A 26,786-nucleotide genomic window follows, 5' to 3' on the forward strand; every position below is an offset into this window, starting at 1 on the left:
TTCCTCAAAGATCTAGAACTAGAAATACCATTTGACCCAGCAATCCCATTACTGGGTATATACCCAAAGGATTATAAATCATGCTACTATAAAGATACATGCACACGTATGTTTACTGTGGCACTATTCACAAAATGACTTGGAACCAACTCAAATGCCCATCAATCATAGACTGGATTAAGAAAATGTGGCACATATACACCATGGAATACTAGGCAGTCATTAAAAAGGATGAGTCATGTCTTTTGCAGGGACATGGATGAAGCTGGAAACCATCATTCTCAGCAAACTATCACAAGGACAGAAAACCAAACACCACATGTTCTCACTCGTCGGTGGGAATTGAACAATGAGATCACTTGGATACAGGGAGGGGAACATCACACACTGGGGCCTGTCAGGGGGTGGGGGGTTAGGGGAGGGATAGCATTAGGAGAAATACCTAATGTAGATGATGAGTTGATGGGTGCAGCAAACCAACATGGCACATGTATACCTATGTATCAAACCTGCACATTGTGCACATGTACCCTAGAACTTAAAGTATAATAATAAAAAAATAAATAAAAATATTCTACTCTCCAGATATAGCTATTGTTAACATTTTGAGAAAATATCCTTCCAGATAGTTTCTTTCTTTCTTTCTTTCTTTCTTTCTTTCTTTTTCTTTCTTTCTTTCTTTCTTTCTTTCTTTCTTTCTTTCTTTCTTTCTTTCTTTCTTTCTCTTTCTTTCTTTCTTTCTTTCTTTCTTTCTTTCTTTCTTTCTTTCTTTCTTTCTTTCTTTCTTTCTTTTCTTCTTTTCCTTTCTTTTCCTTTTCTTTTTTAATTTAGAGACAAGGTCTCATTACGTTGCTCAGGCTGGTCTCAAACTCCTGGGCTCAAGTGATCCACCTATCTTAGTCTCCCAAAGTGCTGGGAATATAGGCATGAGCCACTGTGCCTGGACTCCAGATAGTTTTTCTATGAATATAAATCATGCACTTTCTTATGTAGAAAAATGATTTATGTTATTACAACTGTTAATAATAGCTTTTCTCTTTTCTTAAGTATATTGTGGTTCTCTTACCACATCATGAAATGTTCTTCTATATCACCATTAAAAAAATATATTTTTTTTTCTTTTTTGAGACGGAGTCTCGCTCTGTCGCCCAGGCTGGAGTGCAGTGGCACTCCCAAAGTGCTGAGATTACCAGTGAGCCACCACCCCCGGCTCCACATTTTCATATAGACCCATGGAAATGGTTTCTCTATCAGATCCAGTACAAATTGCAGACACATCTGGCAACGAAAAAAAAATATATATATATATATATATAGGCAACTTCTAGTATTTTCAGACTTGAGTAATAGCTGCAGTAGCACGATCTCAGGCCACTGCAACCTCTGGTTCCCAGGTTCCCAAGTGGCTGGGATTACAGGCACTTGCCACGATGCCCAGCTAATTTTTTAAATTTTTACTAGAGACAAGGTTTCGCTGTGTTGACCAGGCTGGTCTCAAATTCCTGATCTCAAGTGATCCACCCACCTCAGTCTCCCAAAGTGCTGGGATTACAGGCATGAGCCACTGCACCCGGCCTCACACATTCTATTTCAAAGGCTGATCTAAGTTCACTCCTACCTCAGTTCTCCTGGCACTGCAGAGCTCACCATAATAGCAAGACCCCAAGGCTCCCTTCATTCAGAACTGCACTTTTGAAAGACCCTATCTCAGAAAAGAAAAGAAAAAAAAAAAAAGGGCCGGGCGCCGTGGCTCACACCTGTAATCCCAGCACTTTGGGAGGCCGAGGTGGGCAGATCACGAGGTCAGGAAATCGAGACCATCCTGGCTAACATGGTGAAACCCTGTCTCTACTAAAAATACAAAAAATTGGCCGGGCGTGGTGGCGCACACTTGTAATCCCAGTTACTTGGAAAGCCGAGGCAGGAGAATCCTTGAACCCAGGAGGTGAAGGTTGCAGTGAGCCAAGATAGGGCCACTGCACTCCAGCCTGGGCAACAGAGAGAGACTCCATCTCAAAAAAAAAAAAAAAAAAAAAAAGAGAGAGAGAAAGAAAATGTGGATGCGGGGAATGATCCTATGGTTGTCTGCTCTTTTCCAGCTGGCCAGCAGTGGTAGCTGAAAAGTGACAGGATGCTGATGAAAAACATTGCAGATGTGAAGAAAAGAAAAAGTTGATGGAATTTTGCACATGTGTCTGACAGTTCACCCATGCAAACTTTTACAAAGTGCGGTAAAGCTGCTGTAGTAAGGGTTGGACATGGTGGCTCATGCCTGTAATCCCAGCACTTTGGGAGGCCACACGCACGAGGATCGCTTGAGCCCAGGAGTTCCAAACCAGCCTGGGCAATAAAGTGAGACTTCATCTCTACAAAAAAGTTAAAAACCTAGTAGTGTATGGTGGTTTGTGCCTGTGGTCCCAGCTACTAGAGAGGCTGAGGTGGAAGGATAGTTTGATTCTGGGAAGTGGAGGTTGCAGTTAGCCAAGATGGTACCACTGCACTCCAGCTTGGGAGACAGAGCAAGACTCTGTCAAACCCCCTAGCTAGGTGACCCTAAGTCAATAAGGAGGGATTTGGTTACACCTTGGGACCTAAGGCACAGAGACGAATGTTCCAGCTCAAGGCCACCCCTGCCATTTAGCTCCTTGCTTCCTCTTGGTGGACCTGTCAATTCTTGCACGTGTCGACCAGCTGTCTCGCCCACCTAGCCCCATAGTCATACCTTTCTATCCTTTTGGTGATCTCCACTCCATCAAGAAGTGGCTCTGCACATCCTATTTCAATTGACTTTTTTTTTTTTTTTGAGATGGAGTTTCACTCTATCACCCAGGCTGGAGTGCAGTGGTGCAATCTCGGCTCACTGCAACCTCCACCTCCCGGGTTCAAGGGATTCTCCTGCCTCAGCCCCCCAAGTAGCTGGGATTATAGGCACGCACCACCATGCCCAGCTAATTTTTTTTTTTTTTTTTTTTTTTTTTTTTTTTTTTTTTGTATTTTTACTAGAGATGGGATTTTGCGGTGTTGGCCAGGCTGGTCTCAAACTCCTAACCTCAGGTGATCCGTCCGCCTCGGCCTCCCAAAGTGCTAGGATTACAGGCATGAGCCACCACACCTGGCCTGCATGTTTTATTTTAAAGGCTGATCTAAGTTAACTCCTACCTCAGATCTCCTGACACTGGAGGGCTCGCTGTAATAACAAGTCCCCAAGGCTCCCTTGATTCAGAAATCACCGAGGCAGCAGCATCTTGTACAAATATTTCTCAGACTTCACTGTGTGTAAGAATCACTTGGGGCCCTTGTTTAAAAAAAAAAAAAAAAAAAAATCAGAGTCCCAGACTTCAAACCCGTTCAGTCTGGAGTGGGGTCTAGGAATCAACATTTAACGAAAGCAGGCATTTTTGGCTAGGCACAGTAGCTCACACCTGTAATCCCGGCAATTTGGGAGGCTCAGGTGGGAGGATCACCTGAGCTCAGGAGTTTAACACCAGCCTGGGCAACTAGACCCCTGTCTCTACAAATAAAAATGATTAGCCAGGCATGGTGGTACACACCTGTGGGCCCAGCTACTCAGGAGGCTGAAGTGGGAGGATCACCTGAGCCCAGGAGTTTGAGGCAGCAATGAGCTATGATCACAGCACTCCACTCCAACCCGGGTGATGGAGTGAGGCCAGTTTCAAAAAAAAAAAAAAAAAAAAGCAGGCATTTTTGATACAATATTTGTATTATCTGCTTAAGACAGTCAGTTTGCTTCTAAAGACTAAACCGAACTTCCACTAAACTCCTTTTGGCATAGACTGAGTCCAGAGCAAGGAGATCAGGTGGGTTTACATAGACAATATAACAGTCAGATTTACCTCCTTTTCTCTTTCCCAGCCAGTGTGGGACTGGGTGGCAGGGGGTGTGGGGGGCAGGTGACAGTCTACCAAATATCTCTCTACTTACGGGAACTCATAGAGGAAAACAGATTGGTCGAACGAACCAGTCATATTATACAAAGCTCATCTAAACCCTCTGACTTTCTTAACTTGGCCACACAAAAGAGGAAGTTCTCCGAGTGACTCACTACTGTGGTGCTACTATGCCTTCTGACCCCGTCTTGGACTTCATCTGGGAGAATGTGGAGACATTTGAACAGGCTCCTTTTCTGGAGCATATTTTCTTCTGTCACATGTAAGCTCCCCTTATTATTTTGAGGCTCGAACCTCTAAGCCAACGCGTCATGTGGAAAGTGAGCTTAATCGTGCTCCTTTTCTCTCTTTCAGGTAGAAAAGCTGTATTGGATTGTGAGGCAATGAAAACAAATGGTAAGTTTCACTTACTTCTTTCTTACTGAAACCATTTTCATTGAAGTGGTGAGACAGTCTGATTGCAACATGAGCGTCCATTCGAAAGTGTTTCTGAACTTTTATGAACAACCAAAGAATGGTCTTTTCAATTATCTATTACTTAAAATAAAATGATTTTTGGGAGGGGATTGCAGCGTTTTTTCCTGAGACTCTGACAAAATATTGAAATTGTTTTCACAATGAAAGTTTTCTAACTTTCCTTGTTATTGTTTAATGGTTGTTGTGTTTTAACTAGAAAGCCAACACACAGGCTGGGCATGGTGCCTCAGGCCTGTAATCCCAGCACTTTGGGAGGCTAATGGGGTAGGATTGCTTGAGCTCAGGAGTTCGAAGCCAGCCTGAACAACATAGTGAGACCTCATTTCTTAAAAAAAAAAAAACAAAAAAAAACCCCACGGAATTATTGTGAAATAATTCCAGCAACACTAGAAATATACATGGGGAAGTGGTCTAACTCTGGTTCTACTAGTTACTAGCCAGCAGCCTGAGCTCATGACATACCGACTTTGACCTTAATTTCTTTTTTTTTTTTTTTTTTTTTTTTTAGACAGAGTCTTGCTCTGTTGCCCAGGCTGGAGTCAGTGGTGCCATCTCGGCTCACTGCAACCTCTGCCTCCTGGGTTCAAGCGATTCTCCTGCCTCAGCCTCCTGAGTAGCTGGGACTATAGGCATATGTCACCAAGCCTGGCTAATTTTTTATATTTTTAGTAGAGATGGGGTTTCACCTTGTTAGCCAGGATGGTCTTGATCTCCTGACCTCACGATCCGTCCTCCTCAGACTCCCAAAGTACTAGGATTACAGGCGTGAGACACCGTAATTTCTTTCATCTGTGAAGTGGGCTAATAAAAGCACCTACCTGGAAGGCTAGTGTGCAGATCAAATGAGACAATCCCTGCTCCTCGTCACAGTGCCAGGCATATGGTAAACCATCCATAAGTGATAGTCAAAGTGGTTGTTGTTACTGTATAAAATGTAAAATTCCATTACAATCCTTGTCTAATCCTTCTCCCCTTCCTACTTTCAGAAGCAACTGCTGTCAACAGTCATTTTATATTCGGTATCATAGTAAATAAACTTGTCTGTGACTTTCTTTTAACTTAATATATTATAGACATCTTTTCTAAGTAGTAGATACCGATTTAGCTCATCTTTTTCTTTCTTTTGTTTGTTTGTTTGTTTGAGATGGAGTTTCACCTTGTTGTCCAGGCTGGAGTACAGTGGCGCAATCTCAGCTCACTGTGACCTGCGCCTCCTGGTTTCAAGGGATCCTCCTGCCTCAGCCTCCCGAGTAGCTAGGATTACAGGTGCCACTATGCCTGACTAATTTTTGTATTTTTTTTGGTAGAGACGGGGTTTCACCATGTTGGCCAAGCTGTTCTTGAACTCTTGACCTCGTGATCCTCCCGCCTCGGCCTCCCAAAGTGCTGGGGTTACAGGCATGAGCTACTACACCTGGCCTCAGTTCCTCTTTTTCAACAGCTGCATGGTATTTTAAGACTCAGCCATGATTCTTTCAACCATCCTTATTTATTGTTCCACTTTTGGGGGGCAATATAAACGATGCTACAGTAAACATCCTTGTACAAAACATCCTTTATGGATGCTTGAGAGCTTGAAAGCATCTCTGTAGAATGAAATTCTAGAATTGAAATTGCAAAGTCAGAGGGCATACACATTTAAATTGTCACAGACCCTGCTAAGTTGCCCTCCCAACAAGGCTGATCGTATCCTATCCATCACCAACGGTGGATGAGTTTGCCCACCCACTCCCCAATGGTGGATATCATCACTTTTACTTTTTAATTTTATTTAGGGTTTTTTTTTCTTTCTTTCTTTGAGACAGAGTCTCTGCTCTGTCGCCCAGACTGGAGTGCAGTGGTGCGATCTCAGCTTTCTGCAGCCTTGAACTTCCAAGCTCAATTGATCCTCCCGCTTCCGCTGCCTCCCAAGTAGTGCCATACAGGTGTGCGCCACCCTGCCCAGCTAATTTTTGTATTTTTAGTAGAGGCAGCGTTTCACCATTTGCCCAGGCTGGTCTCGAACTCCTGGACTCAAGAGATCTGCCTGCCTCGTCCTCCCAGATTGCTGGGATTACAGGCATGAGCCACTGTGCCTGGCCAATCGTTTTTAAAATTTCTGCCAATCTGATGAGTGAAAAATGATATCTCAGTGTTGTTTTAATTTGCAGTTGCCTCATCACTTGTGAAGCTGAGCATCTTTTTTCATGTTTACTGGCCACAAACGCTCTAGCATTCCTATATTAGAAAAAACTTAGGGTTGGCTATTTGGTTGGAAAGGTAGTTTAGGTCTTGTCTTAAAGTTGAGTTTATATGGCGGGGCACAATGACTCACACCTGTAATCCCGGCACTGTGGGAGGCTGAGGCAGGCAGTCACTTGAGGTCAGGAGTTCGAGACCAGCCTGGCCAACATGGTGAAACCCTGTCTCTACCAAAACTACAAAAATTAGCTGGGCATGGTAATGTGTGCCTATAGTCCCAGCTACTCAGGAGGCTGAGGCGGGAGGATCAGTTGAGCCTGGAAGGTCGAGGCTGTGGTAAGTCAAGATCATGCCACTGTACTCCAGCCTGGGCAACAGAGTGAGACTCTGTCTCAAAAAAAAAAAAAAAAAGTTGAGTTTATATAAGACTGAGAAAATGTTAATTGTCCAGATCAAAGAGTGGGAGAAGAGTTTATTGTATTTTTAAAAGCGTTTTTGAAGAGTCTTAATCTGTCTTCCACCCAAGCCATCCACTGGTCCCAGCTATGTTTTGTTTGTTCTGTTTTGCTTTCTAAAAATTAGAGATGAGGCCTCTCTATTTTGCCCAGGCTGTTCTCGAACTCCTGACCTCAAGTGATCCTCCCACCACAGCCTTCCAAAGTGCTAGGATTATAGGCGTGAACCACCACACCCAGCTTCAATAACTTCTTGTTTATTTTTTATTTTTATTTTTTGAAATAGTATCACTCTGTCACCCAGACTGGAGTGCAGTGGCATGATCTTGGCTAACTGCAACCTCCACCTCCCGGGTTCAAGCAATTCTCCTGCCTCGGTCTCCTGAGTAGCTGGGATTACAGGTGCCCGCCACCATGCTGGCTAATTTTTGTATTTTTAGTAGAGACAGGGTTTTGCCATGTTGCCCAGGCTGGTCTCGAACTGATGGCCTCAAGTGATCCACCTGCCTTGAGCCTCCCAAAGTGCTGGGATTACAGGCGTGAGCCACCTTGCCCAGCCAGGATCTTAACAAGGACTTTTTCTTGTGTCATTTTGTTTTTCAGAATTCCCTTCTCCATGTTTGGACTCGAAGACTAATGTGGTTATGAAGGGTCAAAATGTATCTATGTTTTGCTCCCATAAGAACAAATCACTGCAGATCACCTATTCATTGTTTCGACATAAGACACACCTGGGAACCCAGAATGGAAAAGGTGAACCTGCAATTTTTAACCTAAGCATCACAGAAGCCCATGAATCAGGCCCCTACAAATGCAAAGCCCAAGTTTGCAGCTGCTCAAAATACAGCCGTGACTTCAACTTCACAATTGTCGGTAAGTAGAGCACCTGTTCCTTGGAGCTCCTATAATTTATAGGGTCTTTTCTGGTTCTATGAGGGGCTCTCCATGACCCTTGTGAACACTTAACAACCTGGAAAGTATGTTACTGCGATCTTTAGTCTTTTTTTATTTTTTATTTATTTTTAGACCTGGTCAACAGGAAGTATTTTTAATTTTTGAATTTTTGAGATCTGTATTCTCTTTTTTTTTTTTTTTTGAAACAGAGTCTCACTCTGTTGCCCAGGCTGGAGTACAGTGGTACAATCTTGGTCCACTGCAACCTCCGCCTCCCGGGTGCAAGGCATTCTCCTGCCTCAACCTCCCAAGTAGCTGGGATTACAGGCACCCATCACCACACCTGGCTAATTTTTGTATTTTTACTTAAGACAAGGTTTCACCGTGTTGGTCAGGCTGGTCTTGAACTCCTGACCTCAGGTGATCCACCCGCCTCAGCCTTCCAAAGTGCTGGGATTACAGGCGTGTGCCACCTCTCCTGGCCAAAATTTATTAATTTAATAGACTATGTCACCCAGGCTGGAGTGCAGAGGCTACTCACAGGAAATCAAAGTCCACTGCAGTCTCAAACTCCTGTTTTTAAGAGATCCTCCCACTTCAGCATCCTGAATAGCTGGGATTACAAGCACATGCCATAATTGAAATCAAGTTAATTAAAATTAGATGAAATAAAAAATTTCACTCCACAGTCTCATTGGTTATATTTCAAGACTTTGGTAGCCACACCTGTAGCTGGTGGCTGCCACACTGGACAACACAGATGTAGACCATTCCCATCATCACAGAAAGTTCTACTGGGTGACATTGCTGTAGCTCAGTGATTCTTAGCTTTTTAGGTTATAACTGTCTTAATAATCTAATGATAGCAATGGATACCTTCTCCAGAGAAATATTCATAAAACTGCAGATACAAATTTCTGCATAAGGTTTTAGAGGATGCTACGGACTCCAGGTTAGAACCAATTATCTTGGCCAGGTGCAGTGGCTCACAGGTGTAATCTCAGCACTTTGGGAGACTGAGGCGGGAGGATCACCTGAGCCCGGGAATTTGAGACCAGCCTGGGCATTATATGGAGACCATGTGTCTACAAAAAGTTAAAAAATATATATATGTAGCTGAGCATGGTGGCATGTCTATAGTGCCAACTACTCAGGAGGCTGAGTTGGGAGGATTGCCTCAGCCCAGGAGTTCAAGGCTGCAGTGAGCTGTGATTGCACCACTGCACACCAGCCTGGATGACAGAGAGAGACCCTGTCTCAAGAAAAAAAAAAAAAAATCCCAATGATCTTTGGACATAAACTGAGTACATTCCTTGTGAAAGGAAAAGGAAGAAGGAGGGGGAAAATCCCTGCAAACATGGTACTGGAATATGATGGATATGTGAGGGCAGGAACATAGCTGATGGTGTTCTCTAGTGGTCAGACTCCTGCTGCGCTGGGCGATAAGCCCATCAGTTCATATGTTTTCTGTGCACGACCTTCCTGCAATTTGTTCGGGTAATTACACAGTCCAGTAATAAAACTATCTTGGTAGATTATAAAACTGTATTATCTTCAGTTAGGGCAGATCAATAGGCACTACTGAGTACCTACTCCATGCAAGCAATTGTACTACTGAGTTTTTAATGAGGCCTAAAACACAGTGTTGTCCCCAACCCAGTCAAAGTTGAAACTATGAGCCATAAACACAAATTCATTAACCACTGATTCACTCATCAATTTTTTATTTTTTATTTTTTTTGAGACAGAGTCTTGCTCTGTCACCCAGGCTGGAGTGCAGTGGCACCATCTCAGCTCACTGCAAGCTCTGCCTCCCGAGTTCACGCCATTCTCCCGACTCAGCCTCCCTAGTAGCTGGGACTATAGGCACCCGCTACCACGCCCGGCTAATTTTCTTTCTTTTTTTTTTTTTTTTTGTATTTTTACTGGAGACAGGGTTTCACCGTGTTAGCCAGGATGGTCTCAATCTCCTGACCTCATGAACTACCCACCTCGGCCTCCCAAAGTGCTCACTCAACAAATGTTTAAAGAGAACACAGGGCCAGCTGCGGTGGCTCATGCCTGTAATCCCAGCATTTTGGGAGGTCGAATGGGTGCAGATCACTTGAGGTCAGTAGTTCAAGATCAGTCTGGCCAACATGGTGAAACCCTGTCTGTACTAAAAATACAAAAATTAGCCAGGCATGGTGGTGGGCACCTGTAATCCCCAGCTACTTGGGAGGCTGAGGCAGGAGAGTTGCTTGAACCTGGGAGGTAGAGGTTGCAACGAGCCGAGATCGTGCCACTGCATTCCAGCCTGGACAAGAGTGAGACTCCGTCTCAAAACAAAAAAGAAAGTACATTTTTTTTTTTTTTTTTTTTTTTGAGACGGAGTCTCGCTCTGTCACCCAGGCTGGAGTGCAGTGGCGCGATCTCGGCTCACTGCAAGCTCCACCTCCCGGGTTCCCGCCATTCTCCCGCCTCAGCCTCCGAGTAGCTGGGACTACAGGCGCCCGCCACCGCGCCCGGCTAGTTTTTTGTATTTTTTTTTAGTAGAGACGGGGTTTCACCGTGTTAGCCAGGAGGGTCTCGATCTCCTGACCTCGTGATCCACCCGCCTCGGCCTCCCAAAGTGCTGGGATTACAGGCTTGAGCCACCGCGCCCAGCCCAGAAAGTACATTTTTTAAAAATAATTGTTTTTAAGTATGGACTCTTGAAGTCAGTGCTGACTCAGCCATTTACTAGCTGTGTGACATTGGGCAAATTTCTCAGTCTCTCTGAAGCACAGTTGGTTCATCTGTGGAATGGGTATGATACTATCCACACTGCAGGACTGTCGTGCAGGTCAAATGAGATCATGTGAATGGCATGCCTGGCACATGGTAGATACTTAACAACTTTTCTTCCTTTCCTATAATACTGTCTTATTAATACATTATATAATAAAATGTATAGCTGGGTTTTTCTGTTACGTTATAGAATAGGCTATGATCTAACAGTGTAGCAGACCCATTTCCTGTTGAGAGTTTCTCTTGAATCTAGCTAGCAGGGTTACTCCTGCTCTTCGGAGAAAGTGAAAGATAATTGTGCAGCTGAGTTCTATAAATAAAAGTACAGTTAGAGAAAACAATATTTTTGGGGCTGGGCGTGGTGGCTCACACCTGAAATCCCAGCACTTTGGGAGGCTGAGGTGTGAAAATCACTTGAAGCCAAGAGTTTGAGACCAGCTCAGGCAACATAGCGAGACCCTGTCTCTACAAAACATTTAAAAATTAGCCGGCAGTGTGCACCTGTAGTCCCAGCTCCAGGGGAGGCTGAGGCAGGAGGATCACTTGAGCCCGGGAGTTTGAGGTTACAGTGAGCTATAATTGTGCCACTTCACTCCAGCATGGTTGACAGAGCAAGACCCTGTCTCTGAATAAATAAATACATTGAAAAGAAAATGATATTTTTGGATTAAAAAATCCCACTGTAAATTTACAAGGAATGAGAATAAAAGCACATCTTGGGCCAGGTGTGGTGGCTTCTGCCTGTAACCCCAGCACTTTGGGAATTCAAGGTGGGAGGATCACTTGAGGCCAGGAGTTCAAGACCAACCTGGCCAACATGGTAAGACCCTATGTCTATAAAAAATAAACATAAAAAACCACTTATCAACTTCATACTTAGAACTGGATCATTGACAAAATTATATTCATTATTAATAATAAATAGATTGTGAATTCTAGGAAGGGCAACCTTGTACCCCATTTCCTCAAAGCAGAGAGATACCCTCCACTCTCTGGCTTTCTCAGCACTGGGCTGAGAACCTCGGCTAACCCCACACTGCACGGGGTTGGCCACATGCCCATTGGCCTTTCCCAGCGGGCGGTGAGCTGCTTGACTTCTCAGGAAGGGGGTCGTTCATCTTGGTTCCACAGCCTGGAATGGAGTAAGGGTTCCACCCGTATTTGTGGTCTGAGTGAGCGTGCCCAGTCTGTTTATCCTTTTCATGTTCACTTTCATTCTTCCAGACCCGGTGACTGCCCCAGTGCTGAACATTACGGTCATTCAAACAGAAACAGACCGACATATAACATTACATTGCCTCTCAGTCAATGGCTCGCTGCCCATCAATTACACTTTCTTTGAAAAGCATATTGCCATATCACCAGCTATTTCCAAGTACGACAGGGAGTCTGCTGAATTTAAGTTAACCAGGAAGAATCCTGGAGAAGAGGAAGAGTATAGGTGTGAAGCTAAAAACAGATTGCCCGACTATGCAGCATACAGTCAAACTGTCACCATGCCCTCAACAGGTAAGAGTGACCTGAGTTCTTTCAGCCAGGTCTGAACTCGCTTCCAGAAACTGCAGCTGCTCCTCTGCCTGCCCATTTCCCACCACGGTCACCTGCTTCCACATGGAGGGTCCCTATGATAGAGTCCACGCAAACTCTCATGGGGTTGCTTTCTGCCATAAAGGAACCATAGAAAAGCCTAGAAGCTGGAGCAGGAGGGGGACTTGTGGCGAAACTTTCTGCCCCCCCCTTCCAATTTGCACCTCTCTTGGAACTGCCAGATTGGTTTTCTTTGTGTGTGTTTTTTTTTTTTTTTTTTTGTCATCTTGTATGCTTTCTTCCTCCCCTCCCCCCTCCCCCCCTCCCCTCCCCTCCCCCCTCCCCTCCCCTCTCCCCTCCCCTCCCCTCCCCTCCCCCCTCCCCTCCCCTCCCCTTCCTTCCTCCCTCCCTCCTCCCTCCCTCCCTTCTTCCCTTCTTTCTTTCTTTCTCTCTTTCTCTCTTTCTTTCTTTTTCTTTTTCTTTTTCTTTTTCTTTTTCTTTTTCTTTTTCTTTCTCTTTCTCTTTTTCTTTGAGACAGAATGTCACTCTCTTGCCCAGGCTGGAGTGCAGTGCTGCCTCGCAGGTTCTAGAGATTCTCGTGCCTCAGCTTCCTGAGTAGCTGGGACTACAGGCACCCACCACCGCGCTTGGTTAATTTCTGTATTTTCAGTAGAGATGGGTTTTCACCATGTTGGCCAGGCTGGTCTCAAACTCCTGGCCTCAAGTGATCTGCCCACCTCGGCCTCCCAAAGTGCTGGGGTAACAGGCGTGAGCCACTGCGCCTGGCCATCTTGTACTGATTTCTAATACCCATGCCTTCCTGCTTGGCTGTTTGTTGCTCCACTGCTAACAATGGTGAGTCCAGACTCCTGCACCATCCTTGGCTCAGGGCAAGAGGCGCCCCTGGCCAAGCTCTGTGTTTGGAGGGCTCTGGTCTGGTACCTCCGGGCTATGTACCTTCCCCTACGCTGAGGGGTTCAGGGAGCCATGGGGATGCACCCACCCGGACCCTATACTCCCACTTTTCTGCTCCACACTCTGGGTACCTGGACCCAGATCCCCTGCCCAATGGGTTCAGCTCAGAACCCATTTCCAGGGCCTGTACCCGTCAGTCTCTCCCCCAGCTCATCCTCCCGAGGGTGGCCCACAGTGAGGGTATAAGCATCCCTAGACCTGAGCCAAGGGAGCTGTTTGTGGGGGGTGTGGATGGTGTTTGCACATGTGGGCTGGGGCGTCCACGTGCATGCAAGGCCCCTTAGGGTGCAGGTCAGAGCCCAAGTGGGAAGCGGGGCAGCCCGGGACTTCAGTGGGTTCGGTCCATGCTGCCACGTCCTGATGCCAAACTCTGGAAAGTCTGAGAATTCCAGATTCAAACCTGACCTTCCAGGTCCTTCTGAGGGTGCATTTGTCAAGGTAGAAGGATAGAAGGAAAACTAGGTCGTGTGCAGTGACTCACACCTGTAATCCCAGCAATTTGGAAGGTTGTGACTGGCAGATTACTTGAGCCCAGGAGTTTGAGACCAGCCTGGGCAACATGGCAAAACCCCTGTCTCTACAGAAAATAAAGTAGCCGGGTGTGGTGGTGCATGCCTGTGGTCTCAGCTACTTGGAGGATGAGGTAGGAGGATTGCTTGAGCCTGAGAGGTGGAGGCTGCAGTGAGCTGTGATCATCGTGCCCTGCACTCCAGCCTGCACAACAGAGCGAGACCCTGTCTCAAAGAAAAAAGAAAAAGAAAGAAAAGAAAAACTAGGTTAGCAAAGGCACAAGGCATGCTTGGACACTGACCACTCCAGCCAGCCACATCCTCAGAACAGAACCTACGCCCTGGTATTCAGTGAGGGTGGTCTAACAAGTGAGGCAGCCTGCTGGAGTCAGGCATTTGGCTATGAGTCACAGCCCTTCCGTTCACTGGCTGTGTGACCTTAGGAAAGTCATTTCACCTCCCTGAGCCTTACTCGCCTCATCTATAAAATGGGAATGATGCCAACAGGATAAGTAAGACAACACAGGCTAAGTACCTAACACAGTGCCTGGCCTGCAGCTAAAACTCAAAAACTGGCAGCTGTTTGGATGACACGAAACATGTTGCCAGGGCTCAGGGCCTTGCCCAGTAAACACCCAGGCTTTTCTGGTGCTTATGACCCCGGAAACATTGCTTTTCTCTTCTTTGGATGACCACTGTGGAAGATATGCTTGCTCATGACTTTTTAAACTTTATTATTTTTACTTATTTTATTATTTATTTATTTTTCTATTTATTTTGAGATGGAGTCTCACTCACCCAGTCTGGAGTGCAATGGCATGATCTCGGCTCACTGCAACCTCTGCCTCCTGGGTTCAGGTGATTCTCATGCCTCAGCCTCCCAAGTAGCTGGAACTACAGGCACATGCCACCAGGCCCTGCTAATTTTTGTATTTTGGGTAGAGACGGGGTTTCACCATGTTGGCCAGGCTGGCCTCGAACTCCTGACCTCGGGTGATCTACCCGCCTTGGCCTCCCAAAGTGCTAGGATTACAGGTGTGAGCCACTGCGCCTGGGCTATTTTTATTTATTTCTTAAGTTATTTATTTATTGAGACACGGTCTGGATCTGTCACTCAGGCTGGAGTGCAGTGGCACAGTTGTAGCTCACTGCAGCCTCCACTTCCTGGGGTCGAGCGATTCCCCCTGCCTCAGCCTCCTGAGTAGCTGGGATCATAGGCACATGCCATCACACCTGGCTGATTTTTATGTATTTATTTATTTTGTAGAAACAAGGGCCTCACTATGTTGCCCAGGCTGGTCTCAAACTCCTGGCCTCAGGCGATCCTCCGTCCTTGATCTCCGAAAATGCTGGGATTACAGGTGTGAGCCACCACGCCCGGTCAAGAACTTTATTGACTAATAAGTCCCATAAGTGGCAGATGTCATGACCATTTGGGAACCTGGGTGCATAGTACATTGGTTAACTTGGGAGACATCACCTTTTCTAAAACACTTACTGGCTTAACGTCATTGGCAAAGAAAATGCTATGGTCACCAGTGGATGCTGTCTTCTTCCAGACGGAGGCAGCTGTCCTTTCTGTCTGAAGCTACTGCTTCCGGGGTTATTACTGCTGCTGCTGGTGATAATCCTAATTCTGGCTTTTTGGATACTGCCCAAATACAAAGCAAGTAAGTTCTTTTAGTCGCTTTGCCACCGTTTTCCCATGGGTTTGGGATACAGACAGCAGGGCAGAGGGTGAGGAGAAAGAGAAAAGGGGATTAGAAATAGAATAGGGAGAAAATGAAAACAGGAGGAAAAGACGAGAAAGGGGAGTGGGAATGGAATAGACTCCCTGAACGGTTCATGCAGAGGGTAATTCTTTCTCCAGGGAAAGCCTTTTCTGATTGAGGGCGAGCAGAGCTGGCTTCACAGATGTGCAGCCTGTGCAGTCACACAGGGCCCTGTGCCAAGAAGAACTCCACATTTGGTATTTATTTATTTGTTTGTTTGTTTATTTATTTTTGAGACAGAGTTTTGCTCTTGTTGCCCAGGCTGGAGTGCAGTGGTACGATCTCAGCTCACTGCAGCTTCCGCCTCCTGGGTTCAAGCAATTCTCCTGCCTCAGCCTCCCAAGAAGCTGGGATTACAGGTGTCCGCCACCACATCCAGCTAAGTTTTTTGTATTTTTAGTAGAGACAGGGTTTCACCATGTGAGCCAGGCTGGTCTCGAACTCCCGGCCTTAGGCGATCCACCCACCTCAGCTTCCCAAAGTGCTGGGATTACAGGCATGAGCCACTGCTCCCAGCCACATCTTGAAATTCTTAATAATATTTTATACTCTTTTAAAAATTGTTAATGGTGGTAAAATATACATAACACTAAATTGGCCACTTTAAACCATGCTTAAATGCATAGTTCGGTGGCATTAAGCACGTTCCCATTGTCATGCACCCTTCTCCACCATCCACGTCCAGAACTTTTTCATCTTCCCAAACTGAAACTCTGTCCCCATTACACACTAGCTCCCCATCCCTTCTTCCCCCAGGCTCTGCCAACCACTATTCTGCTTTCTATCTCTATTAGTTTGACTCCTCCAGGCACCTCGTAGAAGTGGAAGCATTTGTCCTTTCATAACTGGCTTATTTCACTTTAGTTAATGTCCTCAAGGTTCATCCATGTTGTCGTATGTGTCAGAATTTCCTTCCTTGATAAGGCTGAAGAATGCCCCATTGTACATAAGTACACCACACCTTGTTTATCCATTTATCCCCCATGGATGCCCGGGTTGCTTCTACCTTTTGTCTATTGTTTGATAATGCTAGGAACATGGGTGTGCAATTATTAATGTTTTTAAACAAGAGGCCCTTTTCTCTTCTTTGTATAACTTCTTTTTTTTTTTTTTTTTTTTTTTTTTTTTTTTTTTTTTTTTTTTTTTTTTTTTTGAGACGGAGTCTCGCTCTATCACCCAGGCTGGAGTGCAGTGGCCGGATCTCAGCTCACTGCAAGCTCTGCCTCCCAGGTTTATGCCATTCTCCTGCCTCAGCCTCCCGAGTAGCTGGGACTATAGGCGCCCGCCACCTCGCCCGGCTAGTTTTTTGTATTTTTTAGTAGAGACGGGGTTTCACGGTGTTAGCCAGGATGGTCTCGATCTCCTGCCCTCGTGATCCACCCGTCTCGGCCTCCCAAAGTGCTGGGATTACAGGCTTGAGCCACCGCGCCCGGCTTCTTTGTGTAACTTCTTATGAAAGACGTACTTGGTCATGACTTTAAGAAATTGTGTTCCTTTTTTTTTTTTTCTCTCTCTCTCTCTCTCTTATTTTTTTATTCTATATTAAATAGAGACGGGGCCTCACTATGTTGCCCAGGCTGGTCTTGAACTCTTGGGCTCAAGCAATCCTCCCCGTTCGGCCTCCCATAGTGTTGGGATTACAGGCGTGAGCCACTGTGCTGGGCCAAGAACTTGTGTTCTTAATTAAACACAAGTTTAAGGCATGTGAACAGTGTTCGTTTCACCCTGGGCACTGCAAGTGGTGCGGCTGCTCCTGACTGCAAGTACCTCAAGCAAGAGCTTTGCCTCGCGCGACTCTAGGTCTGCCACATACGTAGGGGAGGCTCAGTGCATGAGGACAAGCAAGCGTCATCCCATTAGCACAAAAGACACCTTCAAAAGGTTTACAATTGTTTGGGGCTGGAAGTATTAAAAATATTAAGTTGGTGCATAAGTAATTGCAATTTTTGCCATTACTTTTATGGCAAAACCCGCAATTACTTTTTTTTTTTTTTTTGAAATGGAGTCTTGCTCTGTTGCCCAGGCTGGAGTGCAGTGGTGCAGTCTCGGTTCACAGCAGCCTCTGTCTCCCTGGTTCAAGCGATTCTCCTGCCTCAGCCTCCTGAGTAGCTGGGATTACAGGCACCCATCACCATGTATTTTTAGTAAAGACAGGGTTTCACCATGTTGATCAGGTTGGTCTTGAACTCCTGACCTCAGGTGATCTGCCCACCTCAGCCTCCCAGAGTACTGGGATTACAGACGTGAGCCATTATGCCTGGCCCATAATTACTTTTGTACCAACCTAATATATATATATATTTTCTTTCTACATTTCTATGCTTTCTAGATTTTCAATGTAAAAGTATAATCTATTCTACTATAAGATTTTTTTTTTAAAAAACCTTATTAAACACACCAGACTCAAAAAAAAAAAAAAAAAAAACAAACAAAAAAGCATCATTTCTCTCTTCCCCACCTTAAGTGCTTCATCCACAGAAAACTTGTCAATGTTATTAGAAGAATCAGTTACAGCTTTTTTTTAAAAAAGTATTTTTTGGAGACGGGGATCTCACTATGTTGCCTAGGCTGATCTTGAACTCCTGGACTCAGGCGATCCTCCCACCTCAGCCTCCCAAAGTGCTGGGATTACAGGCATGAGCCACTGTACTCAGCCCACTTACTGTTTTTCATTCCTCATGTTTTATGGCCACTGCTGGTTAAGACTTCAAAGTGGTTTTTTCATTTGGCACATGAGTGTGGAAGGATATGAAGATTTACACAAAAGACTGTCCCAGCACTGGTGCCCATCAGCAAGCTGAGGGCTGTTGGACAAGCCCCTCAGGCTGTTGCTTCTGAGCCTCAGTGTTCTGACTTGTGGAATGGGCCATGGAGATATTGTCAGAACTGGCAAGAGAACCAATTGAGAACCATCTCCAGAGAGTCACAACTCAGAGAAGTCAGGGACTCAGCTGACATAAAACTTGAACACAGAGGTCACGAGTTATACATCTGATGCATCTTTAAGATTTTATTTTATTTCATTTCATTTTTTAAGAGATGGGGCCTCACTCTGTTGCCCAGGCTGAAGTGTAGTGGCACAATCTCGGCTCACTGCAACCTCCACCTCCTGGGTTCACGCGATTCTCCTGCCTCAGCCTCCCAAGTAGCTGGGATTACAGGTGCCCACCACCACACTCGGCTAATTTTTGATTTTTAGTAGAGACGGGGTTTCACTATGTTGGCCAGGCTGGTCTTGAACTCCTGACCTCGTGATCTGCCTATCTCGGCCACCCAAAGTGCTGGAGCTGGGATTATAGCTAGGGCTATAATCCCATACATGTATATATATATGCATATGTATATATATGTGTGTATATATGTGTGTGTGTGTGTATATATATATATATTTTTTTTTTTTGAGACAGGATCTCACTTCCATCACCCAAGGCTGGAGTGCAGTGGTGCAATCATTGCTCACTGCAACCTTGACCTCCCAGGCCTCCTCCTGCCTCAGCTACCTGAGTAGCTGGGACCACAGGCGCACACCATGCCTGGCTAATTTTTTTTTTTTTTTTTTTTGTAGGTTTCACCATGTTGCCCAGGCTAGTCTTGAACTCCTGGACTCAAATCATCCTCCTGCCTCAGCCTCCCAAAGTGCTGGGATTACAGTATTTTTTTTTTTAATTACAAAATTCTAGTGGCCGGGTGCGATGGCTCAAGCCTGTAATCCCAGCACTTTGGGAGGCCGAGACGGGCGGATCACGAGGTCAGGAGATCAAGACCATCCTGGCTAACACGGTGAAACCCCGTCTCTACTAAAAAATACAAAAAACTAGCCGGGCGAGGTGGCGGGCGCCTGTAGTCCCAGCTACTCAGGGAGGCTGAGGCAGGAGAATGGCGTAAACCCGAGAGGCGGAGCTTGCAGTGAGCTGAGATCCGGCCACTGCACTCCAGCCTGGGCGACAGAGCGAGACTCCGTCTCAAAAAAAAAATTCTTTTTGGAGACAATGTCTCACTATGTTCCCCAGGCTGGTCTTGAATTCCTGGCCTCAAGTGATCCTCCCACCTCAGCTTCCCAAAGCACTGGGATTGCAGGCGTGAGCCACTGCACCCTGGCCCACATCTCATATGTCTTAAAAACATGTTTCTCCTTCCTATAAAAAGTCCAGGTTATTGCAAAAGTGGCATTAATATTTTTTATTACTGGCTGGAGCTAACAATAGAATTCAGCGAGGCTGGCCAGGCACAGTGGCTCATGCCTATAATCCCAGCATTTTGATCACCTGAAGTCAGGAGTTTGAGACCAGCCTGGCCAACACGGTGAAGCCCCACCTCTACTAAAAATACAAAAAATTAGCTGGGCATGGTGGCACATGCCTGTAATCCCAGCTACTTGGGAGGCTGAGGCAGAAGAATTGCTTGAAACCAGGAGGCGGAGGTTGCGGTGAGTGGAGATTGCACCATGGCACTCCAGCCTGGGCCACAGATCGAGACTCTGTCTTAAAAAAAAAAAAAAAAAAGCAGTAGGCCATTTACACTCTCTTGAAGATATTACAAAGCTTCCACAGAATATTCTCTTCAGCGAAGGAAAGAAAATAAGTCTGGCTAGTTCAGGCATAATCTGATAGGTAAAGCCTGTTCCTCTGAAAGCCAGGAAAATAAATCAGAACAGCCCCTGGCTTGGTGAAGCCGTGTCTAGACTCCCTGCTGAGTCTATAGTATTCCTTTGTTAGACAACAGTTTGGGCCATTGGAACAAGTCACTCCTTGTTTCAGAACTTTGGGGAGTTCTGCTCCTTGGCTGAGGAGATGAGAGAAATGTGGCTGAATTGGTTTAATTTAATGATTCTGTACCGATTTATGTAGGAAAAGCCATGAGAAATAATGTGCCCAGGGACTGTGGAGACACAGCTGTGGAAGTTGGAATCTATGCAAATATCCATGAAAAACAAGCAAGTAAGAGAACTTTATTAGGTGTTTTGGGTGGTTTCAGGTTTTTGTCTTTTGATTTTGTTAAGGTTGGCAGACATACGGGAGTGGGGGGTGGAGCAAAAGGGATAGAGTTCAATGTCTATTGATGCCCAGTCCCTACTTTCTAGGGGTAAAAACTTTTTTTTTTTTTTAATCCTTCCACAGATATTCTATGTGTATAATAAAGAAATGGTAGTGATTGTAGCATATCGTAGGTATGACTTTCTACACCTTGATTTTTTTTTTTTTCATGTAACAACATATCTTGAAGATTTTTCACATCTGTTCAGAATGATCTGCACTGTGTTTCACAGTCTTTCATGGTCACCTCTCAAAGCAGGCACTGCACATTGCTTTGCAGTAAACAAGACCCAGCGGCTTGGCTGATGTATTAGTCCATTCTCTTGCTATTATAAGGACATACCTGAGATGGGGTAATTTATAAAGGAAAGAGTTTTAATTGACTCACAGTTCCGCAGGGCTTGGGAGGCCTCAGGAAACTTACAATCATGGTGGAAGGGGAAGCAAACACATCCTTCTTCACAAGGCAGCAGGAGAGAGAAGAATGAGAGCCAAGGGAAGGGGGAAAAACCTTATAAAACCATCAGATCTTGTGAGAACTAACTCACTATCACTAGAACAGTGTGACAGAAACCACCCCCATGATTTAATTATCTCCACCTGGTCCCTCCCATGACACGTGGGGTTTGTGGGGACTACAATTCAAGATGTGATTTGGGTGAGGACACAGCCAAACCCTATCATCAGCTGACAATAGAACAATCCCAGCCAACACAACCACATTCCAGATGCAGTGCTGAGTAATTTACCCACCTTTTCTAACACAAACACTACCAACCCCCAATTTATGTCATTCTCATTTTACAGAGGAGGGATCTGTCCCAGAAGTGGGATCCAGACCATGTGTTTCCACAGCCCAAGATGGTGAGCATGTTCTGCAGAGTCTCTCCCACTGCCCTCATGTGCTTAGAAATTCAGATAATTGGCCCAATAACTCCTATTCCTTATCTTTTGCCCAGAGGCCGAACATTCCCAGGAGCTCCAGTATGCCACCCCTGTGTTCTGGGAGGTGGCACCAAGACAGCAAGGTGAGCCACAGCTTGGGATAAGAGATAAGAGGTGCTGGTGACTAGAGACAGGTAGTCCCTGTGATGTCACCATACTCAGGGGCTTCAGGAGCCTGAGAATGGGGTGGATTCGAGCAATGCAGGCACACCATAAGGAACCAATGGCAACCAGCACCCCAGCTCCTAAAAAAATCTCATCAGGCAATGGAGGGTGGGGAAGAGGGAAAGATGTGGTCGGGGAATGTCATAGAAAAAATCCAGAGAGGAGGATACAGGATCATTACTCAAACATTTCCTTCCTTTCCTCCCTCCTTCCCTCCCTGCTTCCTTCCTTCCTCCCTCCCTCCTTCCTTCCTTCCTGTCTTTCTTTTACCTTCCCTCCCCTCCCTTTCCTTTCCTTTCCTTTGCTTTCTTCTCTCTCTTTTTCTTTCTCTCTTTCTCTCTCTCTCTCTTCCTTTTTCTTTCTTTCTTCTTTTCTTTTCTTTTCTTTTCTTTTCTTTTCTTTTCTTTTCTTTTCTTTTCTTTTCTTTTCTTTTCTTTTCTTTTCTTTTCTTTTCTTTTCTTTTCCTTCCTTCCTTCCTTCCTTCCTTCTTCCTTCCTTCCTTCCTTCCTTCCTTCCTTCCTTCCTTCCTTCCTTCCTTCCTTCCTTCCTTCCTTCCTTCCTTTTCTTTCTTTCCTTTTTCTTTCTTTCTTTCCTGCCTTTCTTCTTTTTTTTTGAGACTCTCACTCTGTCACTCAGGCCACAGTGCAGTGGCACACTTTCAGCTCACTGCACCCTCTACATCTTGGGCTGAAGCAATCAACCCACTTCAAGCTCCTGAGTAGTGGGGCTACAGGTGTGCACCATCACGTCTAATTTTTTTTTTTTTTTTTTGGTAAAGACAGGTATCTTGCTATATTGCCCAAGCTGGTCTCGAACTCCTGGGCTCGACCAATCTTCCTGCCTCAGCCTCCCAAAATGTTGGGATTACAGGCATGAGGCATTATGCCCGCTAACATTTTCAAGAATAAATTATTTAACACAGTCCAGGAAAAAATTAGTTAATACCTGGTTCTGTCAGGCCACCCAGCTACTAGAAATAGGATTTTTAAAAACAGCCTCACCTGTCACATATCCTAAGTAAACTATTTTCCCTCTTATATTTCAGAAGCCTGTGATTCTTATAAACCTGGATATGTCTATTCTGAACTCAACTTCTGAAATTTACAGAAACAAACTACCTCTCAGGGTAAGATGCTTTTTATGAAGCTGATTTCCATGAACAAAAAGCAAACTTGAGGCTGAGGCAGGTGAATCACTTGAGGTCAGGAGTTCGAGACCAGCCTGGCCAACATGGCAAAAACCCGGTCTCTACTAAAAATACAAAAATTAGCCAGGTGTGGTGGTGCGTGTGTGTAGTCCCAGCTACTCAGGAGGTTTAGGCAGGAGAATCACTTGAGCCTGGGAGGCAGAGGTTGCAGTGAGCCAAGATCATGCCACTGCACTACAGCCTGGGCGACAAGATGAGACTCCATCTCAAAAAAAAAAAAAAAAAAAAAAAAGACGTTCATTGATGTTCATGATTTAGCTAACCCTCCAGATTTAGCTAATGCCAAAGGTGTGCCTTGATGTGCTGCCTTTCCCAGTCACGTTCCAGGGACAGAGTCCACGGAGTTGAGTTGTGGGGAGGGAGAATATTTTAGTCCCCTAGGGCTGCTGCTACAAATGACCACAAATTGGTGGCTTACAGCAACCATTTCACAGTTCTGGAGGCTGGAAGTCCAAAACCAAGGTGTCCGTAGAGCTGTGCTCCATCCAAAATTTCTCGGGGGGAGCCTCCTTGCCTCTTCCACCTTCTGGGGCTCCAAACATTGCTTGTGGTTGCCTCACTTCAACTTCTGCCTCTGTCTTCACATGGCCTTTTATGTTCTTTCTCTTCTTCTTTTTTTTTTTTTTTTGAGCTGGATTCTCAAAAAAATTTGAGAGTTGCCCAGGCTGGAGTCCAGTGGCACGATCTCAGCTCAATTCAATCTCCACTTCCCTGGTTCAAGCGATTCTCATGCCTCAGCCTCCCGAGTAGCTGAGATTACAGGCACCCACCACCACACCCAGCTAATTTTTGTGTTTTTAGTAGAGATGGGGTTTCACCATAGTGGCCAGGCTGGTCTCGAACTCTTGACCTCAGATGATCAGCCTACCTCGGCGTCCCAAAGTGCTGGAATTACAAGCGTGAGCCACTGTGCCCGGCCCTGAATTGCTTTAGTAAAGAAAGCGTCTCCCAGAATAAATTCATCTGAACATGCATCCTTCTCTGAGCCTTCTGACTCTTCAGTATTCTGCTCACACCTGTCTGGCATCTCCATGATATTTTCCACTGGTCACCACTGTCCAACAGAAATATAATGTCAGCCACATGGGCATACTTTTCACTCTTTCTAGCAGACACAATAAAAAAATGAAAAGATGGCCGGGCATGGTGGCTCATGCCTATAATCCCAGCACGTCGGGAGGCTGAGGTGGGTGGATCACTTGAGGTCAGGAGTTCAAGAGCAGCTTGGCCAACATGGTGAAACCCCATCTCTACTAAAAATACAAAAAAATTAGCTGGGCGTAGTGGCGGGTGCTTGTAATTCCATCTACTTAGGAGGCTGACGCACAAGAATCGCTCAAACTCAGGAGGCGGAGGTTGCAGTGAGCCGAGATTGCACCACAGCACTCCAGCCTGGGCAACAGAGTGAGACCTGTGTTAAAAAAAGAAATGAAAGAAAAGAAGAAAAAAAAAAAAAAAAAAAAGAAAAGGAAGGAAGGAAGAAAAGGAGAAAAGAAGAGAAACAGGCTAAATGAATTGGAATAATATATTTTATTTAACCCAGCATATCCAAAAATCCTATCATTTTAACAAGTACAACTACCCTATTTCCCTCAGAATGTAGCATTGCCTCTGGTTTGCTGTGGATCCCGTATTAGACCACTCAGCTGTAGAGTCTTGTGGGATCCAAGCTTCAAGGAGACCCATCATGCATGTTTAGGGCCAGTTCCAGGTGTCCTTGACACGACACTAAACCTCCATTTCCTTTTTTTTTAGAGACAGAGTCTGGCTCTGTCGCCCAGGTTGGAGTGCAATGGTGCCATCTTGGCTCACTGCGACCTCCGCCTCCTGGGTTCAAGCGATTCGCCTGCCTCAGCCTCTCAAGTAGCTGGCATTACAGGCATGTGCCACCATCCCCAGCTAATTTTTGTATTTTTAGTAGAGACAGGGTTTCGCCATGTTGGCCAGGCTGGTCTTCAACCCCTAACCTCAAGTGATCCGCCCACCTCAGCCTCTCAAAGTACTGGGATTACAGGCGTGAGCCACCTTGCCTGGCCCTCCATTTCCCGATATAGTCTTATATCCACATTCACTGCCGTAGCCCGCTCAGACCCACGCTGCTGTGGGCTCCCCTGGCTCCTGGAGGAGCGCACCCGCAGACGCTGCAGTCTTTGTGTGGCTCAGCAATTGCCGCTCACATCAGGAACTGCCCTTCCTCCGTCAGGCTCCGCTGAGACCCGACCCTGGTTATTAAGCTATGAAGGAGACAGGGATGGATCTTAAAGAAGACAAGCAAAATGTAGTGAAGCAAATAAAATGGTGGTTCCCAGGGGCTGGGGTCCGGGGACAATTAGGAGTGACTGGCTAACGGGTACAGCGTTTCAGTTTGGGAAGACAAAAAGTTTTGGAAAAAAGATGGAAAGTGGTGATGGTTACACAATAATATGAGTTGTGTTTTTGGTGTTTTTTGAGACAGAGTCTCTCTCTGTCACCCAGGCTGGAGTGCAGTGGTATGACCTAGGCCCACTGCAACCTCTGCCTCCCAGGTTCAAGCGATTCTTGTGCCTCAGCCTCCCGAGTAGCTGGGACTACAGGCACCCACCACCACACCCAGTTAATTTTTGTATTTTTAGTAGAGACGAGGTTTCACCATGTTGGCCAGGCTGGTCTCAAACTGCTGACCTCAAGTGATTTGCCTGCCTCGGCCTCCCAAAGTGCTGGGATTACAGGTGTGAGCTATTGTGCCGGTCAATATGAATGAATGTTTTTAATCCCATTGAATTACACACCTAAAATTGGTTAAAATGGTAAATTTTATGTTATGTGTAACTTACCACAATAATTTAAAAACTATTGTGAGGCACCTGCCTCATGTGAGGACTTCTAAGAAGAGGGGCTGTTCTCCTTCTCAAGAGAGCTTGTGGGCTTGTGGGAGTTTCATATTCTCAAATGTCCACATCCCAAGGCCCACCCAGCCCCTGTCAGTGTCAGACGTTAGCAGAGCAGAAATGCCAGATGTGCTCATTCCATCTCCTCCTTGGTTGCCCCACCCTTTTGATCAGATTCTGGAATTGGCTTTCAGCACAGTCTTCCGGCTGGCTGTGATAAATGAGGGTGGCTTAAACCCTATCCTCGGGGTTTCACAGCTTGCCCCGAACTGGTAGCCTCTCATTTTACCCTTGCAAAGCTTCTAAGGCAGCTAAGAGAAGCCAACTAGCTTCACAATCCACATAATTAGCATTGCCCCAAACCTTTCAAGTGCTGGAATGCTGGCGTCCACTAGTGCCTCTTTTCTTTCTAAACCTCATTCCACATGGCAAGGGAAGGTCTTAGGAATTGTGGAGCTGTGGTGTGCTAAGGGTTCTCACTGCCTGCCTATCACCAGCAAGGGAGTCCTTGTTGCCATCCATTCCTAGGGGTTAATTTTGTTCCCTGAGGCTGCTTTCTAGGGCCTTCTGGTCCCTTGTTTTATCCTGGACTAGACCTGAAAGCAGAGCCTGAAATAAGGCCTTCTATGCAAATCATTTATGTAGGAGGTGGCCCTGGAAAGCAGGCCCAGTGCGCCACAGGAAAAGCCAGTACAGGGTGTTTTGCTGAGTTGGGCACTGTGGTGGGCAGCTGGACATGAGCCCACTGGAATCTTCTGAAGAGTCCAAGAGCCTCTTCTCAGTATTGTCCACTTGAGGATTGATAGTGAGAGGTATTTATCGATTGGTGTCCAACCCTCATTGGTTGAGGATCATCCCAGGAAGTGACACCTCCCCACTTCTAGACTAGCATATGCGTATTCCAAGCAGGCTTCCCTCAGTGTCTCACCCCAGGCACTGCAAACACCCCAGGACAGAAAGTGAACATGTGTATTATGCAGTTAAAGCAAGAAGCTATCAGTGCAAAGTGAGTAGACCCTCAGATGCAGCTGGGTCAGAGGGAAGGCCCAGGGATATGACGCAGGACACAGAGGTGGCTGATACACCACCTCCCAACATTTCC

At 45.8% G+C, this 26,786-nt stretch overlaps 1 protein-coding gene across 7 annotated transcripts in view; it reads left to right on the forward strand.

Moving 5' to 3' along the window:
- Nucleotides 1-3,982: 3,982 nt before the first annotated feature.
- Nucleotides 3,983-26,786, forward strand: part of MILR1 (mast cell immunoglobulin like receptor 1) — a 29,268-nt gene continuing 6,464 nt past the window's right edge. For 3 of the 7 annotated variants that reach the window (XM_030923948.1, XM_030923947.1, XM_030923949.1), the window contains exons 1-8: nucleotides 3,991-4,170; nucleotides 4,263-4,304; nucleotides 7,625-7,894; nucleotides 11,909-12,193; nucleotides 15,255-15,365; nucleotides 20,315-20,404; nucleotides 21,308-21,364; nucleotides 21,460-21,528. In XM_030923948.1, the coding sequence (XP_030779808.1) occupies nucleotides 4,116-4,170; nucleotides 4,263-4,304; nucleotides 7,625-7,894; nucleotides 11,909-12,193; nucleotides 15,255-15,365; nucleotides 20,315-20,404; nucleotides 21,308-21,364; nucleotides 21,460-21,528 (979 nt within the window). In that variant the 5' untranslated portion in view covers nucleotides 3,991-4,115. Of the gene's footprint in view, nucleotides 4,171-4,262; nucleotides 4,305-7,624; nucleotides 7,895-11,908; nucleotides 12,194-15,254; nucleotides 15,366-20,314; nucleotides 20,405-21,307; nucleotides 21,365-21,459; nucleotides 21,529-22,655; nucleotides 22,737-26,786 lie in introns of all 7 variants that reach the window. The other 4 variants (XM_010380006.2, XM_010380004.2, XM_030923950.1 and 1 more) reach the window with 3 other exon arrangements.

This window comes from Rhinopithecus roxellana, chromosome 19 (genome assembly GCF_007565055.1).
Source record: "Rhinopithecus roxellana isolate Shanxi Qingling chromosome 19, ASM756505v1, whole genome shotgun sequence".
Classification (NCBI taxonomy): Eukaryota; Metazoa; Chordata; class Mammalia; order Primates; family Cercopithecidae; genus Rhinopithecus; species Rhinopithecus roxellana.